Source organism: Crinia signifera, chromosome 1, assembly GCF_055691185.1.
Source record: "Crinia signifera chromosome 1, ASM5569118v1, whole genome shotgun sequence".
In the NCBI taxonomy this organism is placed as follows: Eukaryota; Metazoa; Chordata; class Amphibia; order Anura; family Myobatrachidae; genus Crinia; species Crinia signifera.
In genome coordinates this window covers 415,849,165-415,862,114 of record NC_139217.1, presented here as the reverse complement: position 1 = coordinate 415,862,114, position 12,950 = coordinate 415,849,165, and the positions used below count along the sequence as shown (strand labels likewise).

The following is a 12,950-nucleotide window of genomic DNA, read 5'->3' as shown; positions in this document are numbered from 1 at the left end:
ACCAAGTAAGGAATCGATTTATATTTTGCACCATATGGTGACCAGTCGGGCAAATATTTTTCGATCTTACTATATTAAAGCTGGTGGTGTCTCGGTCAGATGAGCTCTAGAGGAGAAACCTGTATTGTGATATGTTTTATTTGTGTAATCTAATTAAGTTCAGTGTAGTAGGGAGGGGCTGTCCCATGACAGATGTAAGAAGTAGATGTGACCGATCTTTTTCTCAAAATGTGAAAACTTGTCCGGTTTAACAACGTCAGATTTTATAAAGTTTCAGTGTTGCGTTTTTTTCTTCTAATTTTATTTTCATGTGGTGGCCTGTATTGTGTTTAATATGATGGGGGTTTTACAGATGCTTTATAATTCTGTTTAAATATTTGTGCATTAAATATTTACAGTACTTGCATAACATGGTGACTTTGGGCCATATTCAATGAGAAAAATGTGCCGTGTTTTATGGCGAGTTTGTGCTATTTTTGTGTTGGAAGGAGCATTTTGCTCTCCAAAAGTGAACCACCCTATTCAATGTGATATTTTCGCCGTCTTTCTAAGTGATTTTTGCCGTGTCTCTCCGTGTAGCAATTCTCCATCTTTTCATGGAGAACTGGAATGTGAACTTTTAAACTAAAAGGTTTTTCTTTTAATTTTGGTGTAAAAAAATCAGGAATTTTTTTTCTGTGAAGGGGCATGTTATTTTTATTCATGTGCTTATAGCACATGAATATATATTTAATTTAAAAAAAAATATTATTTTTTTTTTTTACACAGAGCTGCCAGCAGGGGGCAGGAGATAGATATTAATATATTCACTGCACCCGATCATTACATATGCACGATCGGGTGCAGTGAATACCGGGTCCCCCGCTGGCTATAGGGGGACGCAGCTTGTGCTGCCTGGGTCCCGGGGAGCCCTCCTCCCCTCCACATATGTTCTGGGGCTGCCAGGGAGACTTTAATCTCCCTGGCTGCCACCGTCCCCCGGCTCCCTGCCAGCTCCCTGCCGCGGACGCTCGTCCGCTGCAGGGGTTAAGACTCGCCGTGAGTGGCGGCGAGTCTTAACCACATTGAATAGTGGGAGCAGGAGTGGCAGCGAGCCCTCCGGAACAGGGCGAGTGCATGGCGAGAGAAAAAATCTCTCGCCATGCACGGCGAATTTTTCTCATTGAATATGGCCCAGTGTGTGAAAATCTATTTAAAGTAGTAGCTTAAGAAGTTTGTTTATTGTTTCCTTCTTTTCTTGTTTTCATAGTACATCCCGAAATATTGTGCCTGATGCATTAGATGTATAAATAGTTGTTTTTGGCTTCCGTTTTTTTTTTTTTTTTTGAGGGTGTGTAATTTGTTGTAAATTTTGGCCATCTAGTCTGCCCATGTACATGCGTACATACACACACACACACACACACACACACACACACACACACACACACACACACACACACGTTAAGTTATCCGTATATTTTTGGTTTGTGGGAGGAATGAGTACCTGGTGAAAAACACAAGCATGGGGAGAATATACAAACCTCCACACAGGGTTATGTTGGGAATCAAACTCTTAGCCTCAGTGATATGAGGCAGTAATGCTAACCATTACACTATCCCTGCTGCCCATCTTTCCTTAAACATTCACAAACAGTGATTTTTGGATCATTAGAACAGTTTGCCGAAAGTTTACATTGAAACTGTGTAAATTGCAGCTAGTTTGTTGTTTTATACCTCAAATATCCTGTTTTTGTTTTAGGCAAAATTGTTTCCAGATCGTAGTTCAGCACTTTAGTGAGGAACATTACATATTCTACTTTGCTGGGGATACTCCAGAGCAAGCTGAGGTAATGCAATACAAAAAAAACTATTTTGCATTGTATATTTCAGTGCTTTTTTATGTTTCTATTTAGTTGTAAATAAGTGATCTTTAAAAGTAGCACAGGAGAATTCTATTTATATGTGAAATGTAACCAGTAGGTGGTGGTATAATTGTAAAGTAGTATGTTGCTTTTTGCACTATGACCATATTTACGTTTGCTATAATACATAAATATATATATATATATATATATATATATATATATATTAGTGTGTGTTTTCCTTTAATACATAAGGTTAGGGGAGGGTATGTTTATTTTCTATAAAGTAGAACTTTCTTTCACTCAAGTATGACAGAGTATGGTGGAAGAAATCGGATTAATATAAGAGGACACAGCTTTTATTTTTCCAAGGCTAACATATTTGGCAATCTGTTGTAGAAATGTAGATGAATACCAAGTCTATAAAATGTATATCTCTAACATTAAAGAGGCCTCCTTTTTTACATATATAGACATTGTTTGGCCATTTTTTGCCCCTAGGTACCCCTTTACCAGAACATGTATACATTTTACTAACTAGTAGAAAAATAAACGTTCTGAAGTACACAACTAGCTGGCTTCGATAAGCTCATTGTCATGTTTATCTTAAAAAGCAGTCTCTGGTTTTAAATTATGTAACCCCCTTAGTGGTTGTCTGCCTGATTACCAGACTACATTACCTCCTACTACAGAGAGACTTGTACAGCCAGCAGATGGGGGAGATCACCCCCATCATCATACCTCCCAACATGACCTTCTCCAGGAGAGGGAATGCTTTATTCCTGGACTGACTTAATTTAAAATGACCATCACCTATGGCGAAACACTTTTGTTATCAATTAACCTGTGTAAAACAGATGATGGCAATCGAATTAAGAAGGATGTCTAGAAACAGAGTATTGTTCTGGAATGGGTCATGTTGGGAGGTATGCATCATGGCACTTACATATTTAGAAGTCTCATCTTTTATACAACACTATGCATTAGTTGCCCGGTAATTACCGAACAGTACGCACCATATACTGCTGAAAGAAATTGGAGATTGAGGAACAGGGTTCTAATGCACTGATCCAGCATCTGTATCCATTGGGGGTTCCCTACCATATGATTTTTACACTTTATAATGTATTTCACACCAACATGAAATGCTATTTGGGATGTACTAAGCTTTGGCTTGTGAGTAAAAATACTAAAACTGCTAAAAATGTTTGGTCATTTATAGGCCTTTCAGACATGTGAAAATCCCATATTTTTTTTTTCACATGAACACGCATCAAACCGTTACTAGCGTATGTCTGAAAGGATCTCCCAGGGATTTCACTCCCGGATCCTATGCACTTGCAATCGACCTGGGTCACTAAAATCCTGGGATCGAACCCGGGAGTGAAAAAGGCAAAGTATGTTGAGTTGATACTACATAGTTCAGTTAATGATGTTGCAATAAGCTTAGCCCAAAATATGCCCAACTAGTCTCCACAGCTGAGGGGGTAAAACAGTGAAATTACCTTTTACAGAATGTCATTTGTGTTTTAATAGGACTGGATGAAAAGTCTTCAGGCATTTTGCAGTCTACGAAAGACACCACAAGTCACATCTAATAAACGTCTTCGGCAGGTTGGTTTTCTGAAATACATTTAGACTTATTGTTGCCCTGCACGTTCCATTTTTGTTTTGTTTTAATTTCTATGCCCTATATTAACACTGTTATTTGCAATATCTTATTAAAAATGATGCCTGAGGAAATTCCTGTGCCCCTAAGTATAATCAAACATGGTTCTCCAAGCAGATGCTAATTTGCTTTGAGTGGGTAATACTGATTTAGGGCCCAATTCAGACCCAACTGTGGAACACATTTTGTTTGCAAGTGGACAAAACCATGTACACTGCAGGTGAGACGACGATTTTTACAACCATTAAAAATATAAATTGAACTTTTACAGTAAATGCATTACATCTATTACATTAGTAAAAATACTTTTTACCTGGAAACCTACATTATTTTTTAGTACAGATACATCCTCATACACCTAGCCTCGATATACTGTACCATGCAGTGCAAGATCCCTGGCATGAGAAGGCCGCCAGGTCCTGTGCAGATCTACATCTTTATTAAAAAAGGACACACAGAGAGGGGTATTCAATCTAGGATCACGGCTGTCTATCCCTGCCGACAGCCGTGATCCTGGCCCGTTTGCGGTCAGCCCGACAGCTGAACGACAGGCGGGATTTAATGTCCCGCCTCCGGATCGGAGCAAAGGGGGCGTGGCCGCGAAAACTGCCGTGGATTGTCGATCTGCGGCCGGGATCGCGACAATCCACGGCCGTTATCGGCAGAACGGGCACGACCGCTTCTAAAGTCGGGCCGTACTGCCGTGATCCCGCTTCAATGCTGTCGCTAAAGACAGCATTGAATAGGGAGCCGCCGCTATTTCCCCCGTCGGAAATAGCGGCGACACATTGAATACCCTCCAGAGACTCTGCTGATTAATTTGATATAGGACACTTGTTTTACCGAACAGACCCCAAATGCTAGAAAATGATCACGCAACCTGGTGTGCCAAGAGGGCCTGTTTTGTGTGTCTGTAGTAACGATGTAGCAACATTTTTAATCGCTATACATTTAAAAAAAAAAAAAAGTTAAAGCACTCCTGGGGCTAGCTTTGCTAATCTGAGCTTTGTCCATGATTGGCAGTTTTGACTAATGCAGTAACACACATACATGCCAAACCACTCTGGTTCAGCAACTATTGCTGCTGCTGTTCTAGCTCTATCAGCCAAAGCAGATGAACAATGGTGGTAATGACAAACCGCAAGTTAGTAAATGCAAACCCCATGTACTGTATTGTGTTTCTGGTACTGACCCAGACTGCACTACTTTTTGATAGAACTCTTTTGTATGTGTATTTGTTCAGGCAACTAAACTCATTACATTTTTTTTCTAGGTCAGTAGTCTCCATTTGCATGTAGAAGAAGCACACAAGCTCCCAGTCAAACACTTCACTAGTCCTTACTGTAATATATACCTGAATAGTGTGCAAGTAGCAAAGACACATGCCCGAGAAGGCCAAAATCCGGTGTGGTCAGAAGAATTTTTCTTTGAGTAAGTTTATGTGCCTATTTGTGGGGTTGGATGGGAGTTGATTATGTGCAGGATTCCAGATACCTAACATGTACAGTGGGTCATTCTCCTCTTTCAAATACAGACGGCATGAATGTCCAGAATAATTTAAGGCTATTCTATTCATCTAACTAATCTTAACTTGGTGGGCCTGAAGGTTACTAGTGATTAATGTTGATATGTCAATAATTTTTTTATATGATACAATTAATTGGTGAGATGGTTTCATTAAATATTGGATGCTGTAATATGTGAATGCTTAGAAATACTGTTTAAAAGAGATCCACTATTTTCTGGCTGTTTTGAGTCATCCTTTGTTAGACATTCAACCGTCACCTTATAGGAGATTGTGTACTTATGTAGTATCTGGGCGTCCGATTTAGGGATCGCATCGCATCGCATGCGACCAAATCGTATGCGATGCGATGGTCAAGATTTTTCCATAGGATTCAATGTTAAAATGGTCTGAGTCCATTTTAACATAGAATTCAATGGGAAAAAGGGGTCCTTTTCCTATGCCCACTATCCAAGTGGGCATGGAGTTGGATATAAACCTGTGGCGAGCGTAGCGAGCCACCGAGCCCGAAGCGTGGCGTGCGTAGCGAGCCCCGCGAGGGGACACAGAATACTTTTTAAGAAATATGCGTCCCCTCGCGGGGCTAGCCACGCTTCGCTCGCCATGCTTCGCTCGCCATGCTTCGGGCTCGCTGCGCTCGCCACGCTATATAAAATCAACTCTATGCCCACTTGGATAGTGGGGAAATGAACAGGACCTTCTTAACATTGAATCCTATGCAAAATCGCATCGCATCGCATCTGATTGTATGCCTTAAGGTAAGGCATACAATCACAAAATCGGACGCCCAGATATTACATAAGTACCGGAGATTTTTATAATGTGTGTGTCCGTATTACCCCCTTCCTAAATAACTGAACACAATCTATGTTTCTAGCGGTAATTTGCAGGATTATACTGAATTTATCAGGATTTTTTTTTTTTTTTTTTTCAATATATATTTTATTGAAGCTTAAGTAATGAGGCAGTGTACAATAAAAGTGTCCACATATATAATGCACAAGTGGTCAAACAATAAATTGTACATGTATGTCTTGTACTGGTCTAAGACAATGAGAAGCTTCAAGTAACTTTTTCCTAACTTAATATAACAGCTCGAATCATGAGGGCAACACACACACATCTAGAGTGATGATCTATCTTGTAAGAAGAAGGCTGTGCTGTTCACAACAGATTTAGTTTGTGTATACCATATAACTTTATAACAATAATTTGTCATATTCTTTGTTTCACCTAGAAAGATGTGCGTGTATAGCCATACTGCTTTTTGTCCAAAACAGAGGATAAAACAAACCATTGCTGCCTTCCCAAGGCCGCCGATCCATCCATGGGGCAATCCATCCATAGGAGAGGCTCGAGGAAGAGGGAAAGAGAGTGAAGGGAGAAAAAGAAGGAAGGAGGGGAGGGGAGGGGAGGGGAGGGGAGGGGGGGGGAGGAGGGAGGGAGGTATCAGAGTCGTAGAGTAAAGGAATTTAAATAGTCTTATATGGGAATAGGGTCTTTATTGCCAAGGAGTTGATATGAGTACCAGGTTGTAGATTGAAAACATTGCCTTAGAGCAAGTTTAGTTGCCGGGGGTAAGGTCTGGATAAATTTATTCCAGCATCGAAACAAAGCAGGTGTTAAGGTTTCTTTGCACTGGGAGGTCTCAAGCCAATCCATTGTAAACAGAAAGATTAAACGGGAGGTAGCCATGGGTAGGAATTTTATTTTTTTAAATATATTATAAATAAATTCTAAATAAATTGACTTTTGAGAGGAAAATATGTATTGGCACCAATGCATTAATCTGGATAAATACATTTTCCTAAATATATATTTTTTTTCTAGTGACTTGTCACCGGACATAAACAGATTTGAAATTAGCCTTAGTAACAAAACAAAGAAAAGCAAAGATCCTGACATCTGTAAGTATAGTTCAGCATTTTGTTATCTGCGTTACTGTATTTTGTTTTCTTTGTTACCACCATATTTTCACACAGCGCTCTATCTTCCTCTGTTTTACCAGTATTCATGCGCTGTCAGTTAAATCGGCTACAAAGAGGACATGCAATAGATGAGTGGTTTCAACTCAGTTCGCACATACCACTGAAAGGTATAGAGCCTGGGTCACTGCGTGTCCGGGCAAGGTACTCAATGGAGAAAATCATGCCAGAGGAAGAGTACAATGAATTTAAAGAGGTATTGCAATCACAAGTCTGGTGTAATATTTATATGTACCATTATGTATGTACAGGTGTCCATTGTTGCTAAAGCTTTGGGTACTGATCCGCTCGCTGGGGCGTGGCCACGGCGGCCTGCGTGTGACGCCGATTCGGCGCCAAGCCGGCTCTCCCGTGCCTGACGATGTTTAGCTGGAGGTAATCCGCCCATCACTGCACCCGTTACCCGTCACCAGTGGTCTGCTGCCGGCGTGGATATGACAGGAGTACCGATCGCATGATTTTGAGGGAAGAGACGCGGCTGAAGTGTAAACCCGTCGTGGCTGGAGTTCGGGGCTGAGAGGGGAGGAGTGGTGTGCAGCGTCATCTGGAGGCGCCGGCGGGCGCAGCGTGGCGCTGAGAGAGTGGTCGGACGCTGGAGCAAGCCCTGTAGTGAGAGGAGAGCCGGAGCCGCAGAAACCCGGAGTTGGCCTCCTGGAGAAGGAGGTAAAGAAGAGAGAGAGGCAGTCTGTGCACGCTTCAGCCGGTGAGCAGTATAGTATCTTTGAACTGGCTAGCTGCCGTGTGGTGTCAGGTGCTGATCGTTTTTGCTTGTTCTGCAACCCAAGTCTGTTCTGTAACCCATTACCTGTGCAAAGCCTAAGCCCCGCTTTCAAGCTTGACTGGGGTGTGAATCCATCTCAAAGTCTGGCAGGGGCTATTGCTGGCCCAACACACGTCAGTAAAGGGACTATAGGGCCCAGCTATCAATTGACTGGACTGGTCGTGATATAAGTAACTGGGTCTCGCCGTACAAATTTCTATATAAAGCACACACTATTGGAACTCCCTGCAGGAGGCCCGAAAGCACAGGTCTTTTTTTATTTTTTTTATTTATCTATTCTTGCACAAGCAAACCTCATTTAAGCAGGCAGAAATGGGGAAGACCGGCCAGACTGCCGCTGCGGCAAGACTAGAAAAATATGCCCGCTCTCAGCCCCAATCGGCAAACACCTCACAAGCTACAACTCCCCATGCAACCCCGACCAAAGGCACTAGTGAGACCTCTCAAAATGAAATTTCACTTCAGCAAGTACTGGACGCTGTCAATAAGTGTGAATCACATTTAACGGTTCAAATCAACAAAGTACAGTCCGACATTATGTTATTGAGGAACGATGTCCAAAATGTCAGGGAGAGAGTTACTGAAATGGAAGGCCGTATGACTACCATAGAGGACTGAATTACTCCTCTGCAGTCCCAAATTAAGTCTGTGATGGGACACGTCTCCGAGATGCAGCGCAAGATGCTGGATATGGAGGGCCGATTACGGCGCAATAATGTGCGCTTTGTCGGCCTGGAGGAGCGCGCTGAAGGCTCTACGCCCGAAAAGTTTGTTGAGGACTGGTTAACATCAATATTTGGCAAAGAAGCCTTTACGGCCCAGTTTGCAGTAGAGAGGGCACATAGGGTGCCCGCCCGACCTTTTCCACCAGGAGGGCCTCCGCGTACACTGATTGTTAAGATCTTGCATTACAAAGACCGGGACAAAATTCTGAGACTTGCTAGGACAACAGGCGCTCTTTCCTTTAATAATAAAAAAGTCTCAGCCTTCCCCGATTTCCCAGTGGAGATCCAAAAAGATAGAGCAAAGTTTAAAGAAATCAAGTCCAGGCTCAGAGAGTTGAATGTCAAATATGCCATGTTCTATCCTTCAAAATTGAGGGTGGAGGTCGACGGGGCAACCAAATTCTTCCTCACCCCTGATGAAGCAGCCAAATGGCTAGACATATCCTACCCAAGCAGGAGACAGTTGGAAGTTCCTAAGGACACTTAATGAGAGACTGTTTTGAGAAATTTTTTTTTTTCCCCTTTCTCCTTTCCTTCCTCTCCCTTTGGGCGGCTTTTGTATGATATCTGCTCTGCTATAGAGGCTGGGGTTACAGTCTCTCGTATTTAATCATAGGGTGGAGGCTATGGGCGCATCTGCTGAGCGGCCAGTATGCCTATGGTTATAGCTGCTTTGAAGTGCGTTGGTTAAAACATGTCTATCTTGTTTCTTTTCTCCTATTTGTTTATTTTTTTTTTCTTCTTTTTACGCATTTAGTGTACGTTGTTATATTATATATAATGGGGGTACCGGGAGGCGGTGGGGGCGGTGGGATGGGTTCTGTGCAAGAGGGCACGGGAGAGTTGGCTGCAAGCCAGGCGGCCATTAGTCAATTGTCCCAGTAGAAGAAATAAGTTGATCAAGGTTGGGATTGGGTAGGAATCGAGGTATGCCTAGGGGTTCAGGTTATACAGGGTGGGGGAGGGGGGCGGGGTTTATGTGTTATGTGTTTTGTTGGTTAGACGGCACGGTCCAATCTCCTCCACCACCGCACCCACGGCGAAAAGGCCGAACAGGGAGATTGACAGGCTTAGGTGGGTATGGTTAGGATAATGACGTGGAATGTCAGAGGCATAAACAATAAAATAAAAAGATCTCTGGTGTTAAACCAATGTAAACATTATGCCTCTGACATTATATGCCTACAAGAGACGCACCTACCCATGGACCGACTTACGTCCCTTAAGCGCCCCTGGATCGCGGCAGCCTTCCATGCACCATTCACTACCCATTCAAGGGGGGTATCGATTCTTATTAAAAAGTCTCTAGTTTTTACTTGTCGGACAAAAGAAATCGACCCTGAGGGAAGGTACGTTTTTTTAGAATGTTCTATAAATCATATTGATTTCTGTCTACTTTCTGTGTATATACCCCCTCCCTTTTCAGAAGGGGTGTTAAATAAGGCGGTCGAATTCATAGCGGCCTTTCCTAATCATAATGTGATCTGCGTGGGAGACTTCAATTCGGTCATTTCCCCTTACTTGGACAAATGGTCTAAAGGAGATGGCGGGCAGGGTTCGGGCAGGAGTAGGCTGGCAGAGTTTATTAATAGGGTGAGTTGGAGGGATCCTTGGAGGATTAGGAATCCTGATTTGAGACAGTATTCTTGCCATTCGGCAACTTATGGATCCTTCTCGCGCATAGATCTGATGTTAGTATCTGATAAGGTACTTAATATGATTACTGAGGTGACATACAAGGCCCGCGGCATCTCGGACCATTCTCCGCTTTTAATGGTGCTTGATCTGGAGGTGCTAGAGGGATTCCGGCCATGGAAACTCCAACCGTACTGGATCCCTCAAATAGACCAAGAAGTGCTCAAGGGGGAAATAGAAATCTTTTTTGAGGTGAACTACGGCACGGCCGGTAACTCATATATCTGGGATGCGTTTAAAGCATATCTACGAGGTCTGTTCATTAAAAAGATAGCATATATTAAAAAACAACATAGATATAAAACAAACGAGTTGGAAAAAAAAACGGTCCTACTTGAAAATCAATACCTATTGAGTAAGAGGGAAGAGGATAGGGTAGTATGGGAAAAAGCCCAGACGGACTGGAAGGATTATTTGTTAGAGGTCTCTAGCCGTAGGGTTCTGAACAGTAGTCATCAATGGTACCAGAACTCAGATAGAGGAGGGAAATTATTGGCCTACTTGGTAAAACAAGATAGGCCCTCTAACACTATACCTATGATTAAGGGCCGCCAAACGGATCTGTTCACTACTCCTGAAATTGTGGAGGAGTTTGCCACATTTTTTAGGGAAGTATACACCTCACAATCCGTTAAGGGGCCAAAGGAGGTAGCTAGCTACCTGAGTACAGTGAACCTCCCCAGGCTCTCTATAAGCGCTAGGGAAATGTTAGAATCACCTATACAGTTGGAGGAGGTGATATTTGCTATTAAAACCCTTCCTAAGGGGAAGGCACCAGGCCTGGACGGTATCCCCGGGGAACTGATCCAGGACCTGGAAAAATCTCTGGCCCCACGATTATTTAATTTATATCAGGTTATGGAGAGGGAGGATAAGATCCCCACGTCCATGCAAGAAGCCTCAATTGTGGTAATTTTAAAAAATGATAAGGACCCGGCCCTGGTCGAGTCCTATCGGCCTATTTCACTGATTTCAACTGACGTAAAAATCTATGCGAAGATCTTGGCCATTAGGCTGAGTAAAGTAATAAGCTAAGTGATCCACCCAGATCAAACTGGGTTTATTGCCGGTAAATCCACAAGTATTAACTTAAGAAGAGTCTTTTCTTATGTTCAAGCTGTTGAAGCCCGTAAGTCGGAAGCTCTGTTGGCGTCATTTGACGCCTGCAGAGCTTTTGACTCGGTTGAATGGCAGTATCTATGGGGTACATTGAGGGCCTTGGGTTTTGGGGAAAAATTTATAAATCGGGTCATACTCCTATATAAAGATTCAAAGGCAAGAGTGACAATCAATGGCCTCACTTCCCCCTCCTTTCCCATGTCCAGGGGAACTCGCCAGGGGTGCCCCCTCTCCCCCCTGCTCTTTGCAGTGGCAATTGAGCCCCTTGCATGCCTTTTGAGATCTGCCTTGGCGGGGGAGGAGGAGGGGGGCACATGTAATATGGTATCCCTGTACGCAGATGACCTCTTGGTAGGGCTTGGGGATCCGCGTAGGGATTTGCAATCTATAGTTGAGCTTATCCAAAATTATGGGCTGTACTCGGGTTTAAATATTAATTGGCAAAAATCGAGCATAATGGCGATTGGGTATGATATGGGAGGAACAGATAGCCCCGAAGACTCCCTGATAAAAGTGGATAGGTTTAAATATCTGGGCGTTATTGTCTCCAAGATACCAAGTGAGTTTATTCAGGATAATTTACTCCCGGTGATGGAGGTAATAAAGAAACAATGTAGGGGGTGGTCTAAACTCCCATTGACGCTAACTGGGCGAACTAATTTAATAAAGATGGTTGTCCTTCCAAAGGTTTTATATATTCTCCAACATTCACCTATGTTAATTGGGGATAAGTATTTTAGGAAATTAAACGGTATTCTAACATCGTTTATTTGGAAGGATAAACGTCCTAGGATCAAGTTAGCCACACTCTGGAGGGCCAAGGAGAAGGGGGGACTCGCATTTCCAAACTTCAAGAGGTACTATAGGGCAGCCCAGTTAACACATCTTCAAGCCTGGGTCAGCGGGGGGGAAGTGACTCGGGAACTAGTAGAGCTAATAAATGTCACGCAGCCCGGTAACCATCCTCTACATATTCTCTTACAGGGTGAGGTCCCACATAGCTCCCCCTTGATAGTGAAGCAAGCCATAAAAATATGGAGTGTGACTCGTAGATTGGTGGAATACGAGGGGGTAGATCCTGAATTACATGTCTTTTCACTTACCACCCTCAGCAAGCTTAAGAGTCAGGGGGTAGGGAGAATGTGGAACAAGCACGGGCTGGTCAAGCTGGGTCAACTATACTGTGACGGCTCCTTTAAAACATATGAGCAGCTAAAATCAGAATTTGGTCTACCCAACACAATGTTTTTCAGTTATCTTCAGATCAGGAGTGCAGTGGGTCAATGGAGTAGAGACAGAGAAGGGTTCTTGGTAGAGGACCCCATGAAACTCTATATTCGAAAATTAGGAAAAGACAGAAGGGTAACTAAATTATATAGGTTCTTGGCGTCAATGGAGGAGGGGGATCAGTTAACATCTCTTAAAAAAGCCTGGGACAAAAGTTCCTAACATCGGCGAAGTTGGGTGGAACAGGGCATTGGCTGCTACAAACAACGCCACGAACTCCATTAGAATACGCCAGGTCCACTATAATATCCTACATAGAATATACGTATCCCCGAGCAAACTTAAAAAATTCTGTGGGTCCAAGTCAGATAATTGTCCAA

At 42.9% G+C, this 12,950-nt stretch overlaps 1 protein-coding gene across 1 annotated transcript in view; it reads left to right on the top strand.

Moving 5' to 3' along the window:
- The window catches only part of RASA1 (RAS p21 protein activator 1), an 80,250-nt gene that overhangs the window by 41,400 nt on the left and 25,900 nt on the right, over window positions 1-12,950 (top strand). The window contains exons 12-16 of the mRNA XM_083151825.1: window positions 1,742-1,829; window positions 3,381-3,458; window positions 4,787-4,944; window positions 6,869-6,945; window positions 7,047-7,219. Coding sequence (XP_083007951.1) covers window positions 1,742-1,829; window positions 3,381-3,458; window positions 4,787-4,944; window positions 6,869-6,945; window positions 7,047-7,219 — 574 coding nt within the window. The remainder of the gene's footprint in view (window positions 1-1,741; window positions 1,830-3,380; window positions 3,459-4,786; window positions 4,945-6,868; window positions 6,946-7,046; window positions 7,220-12,950) is intronic.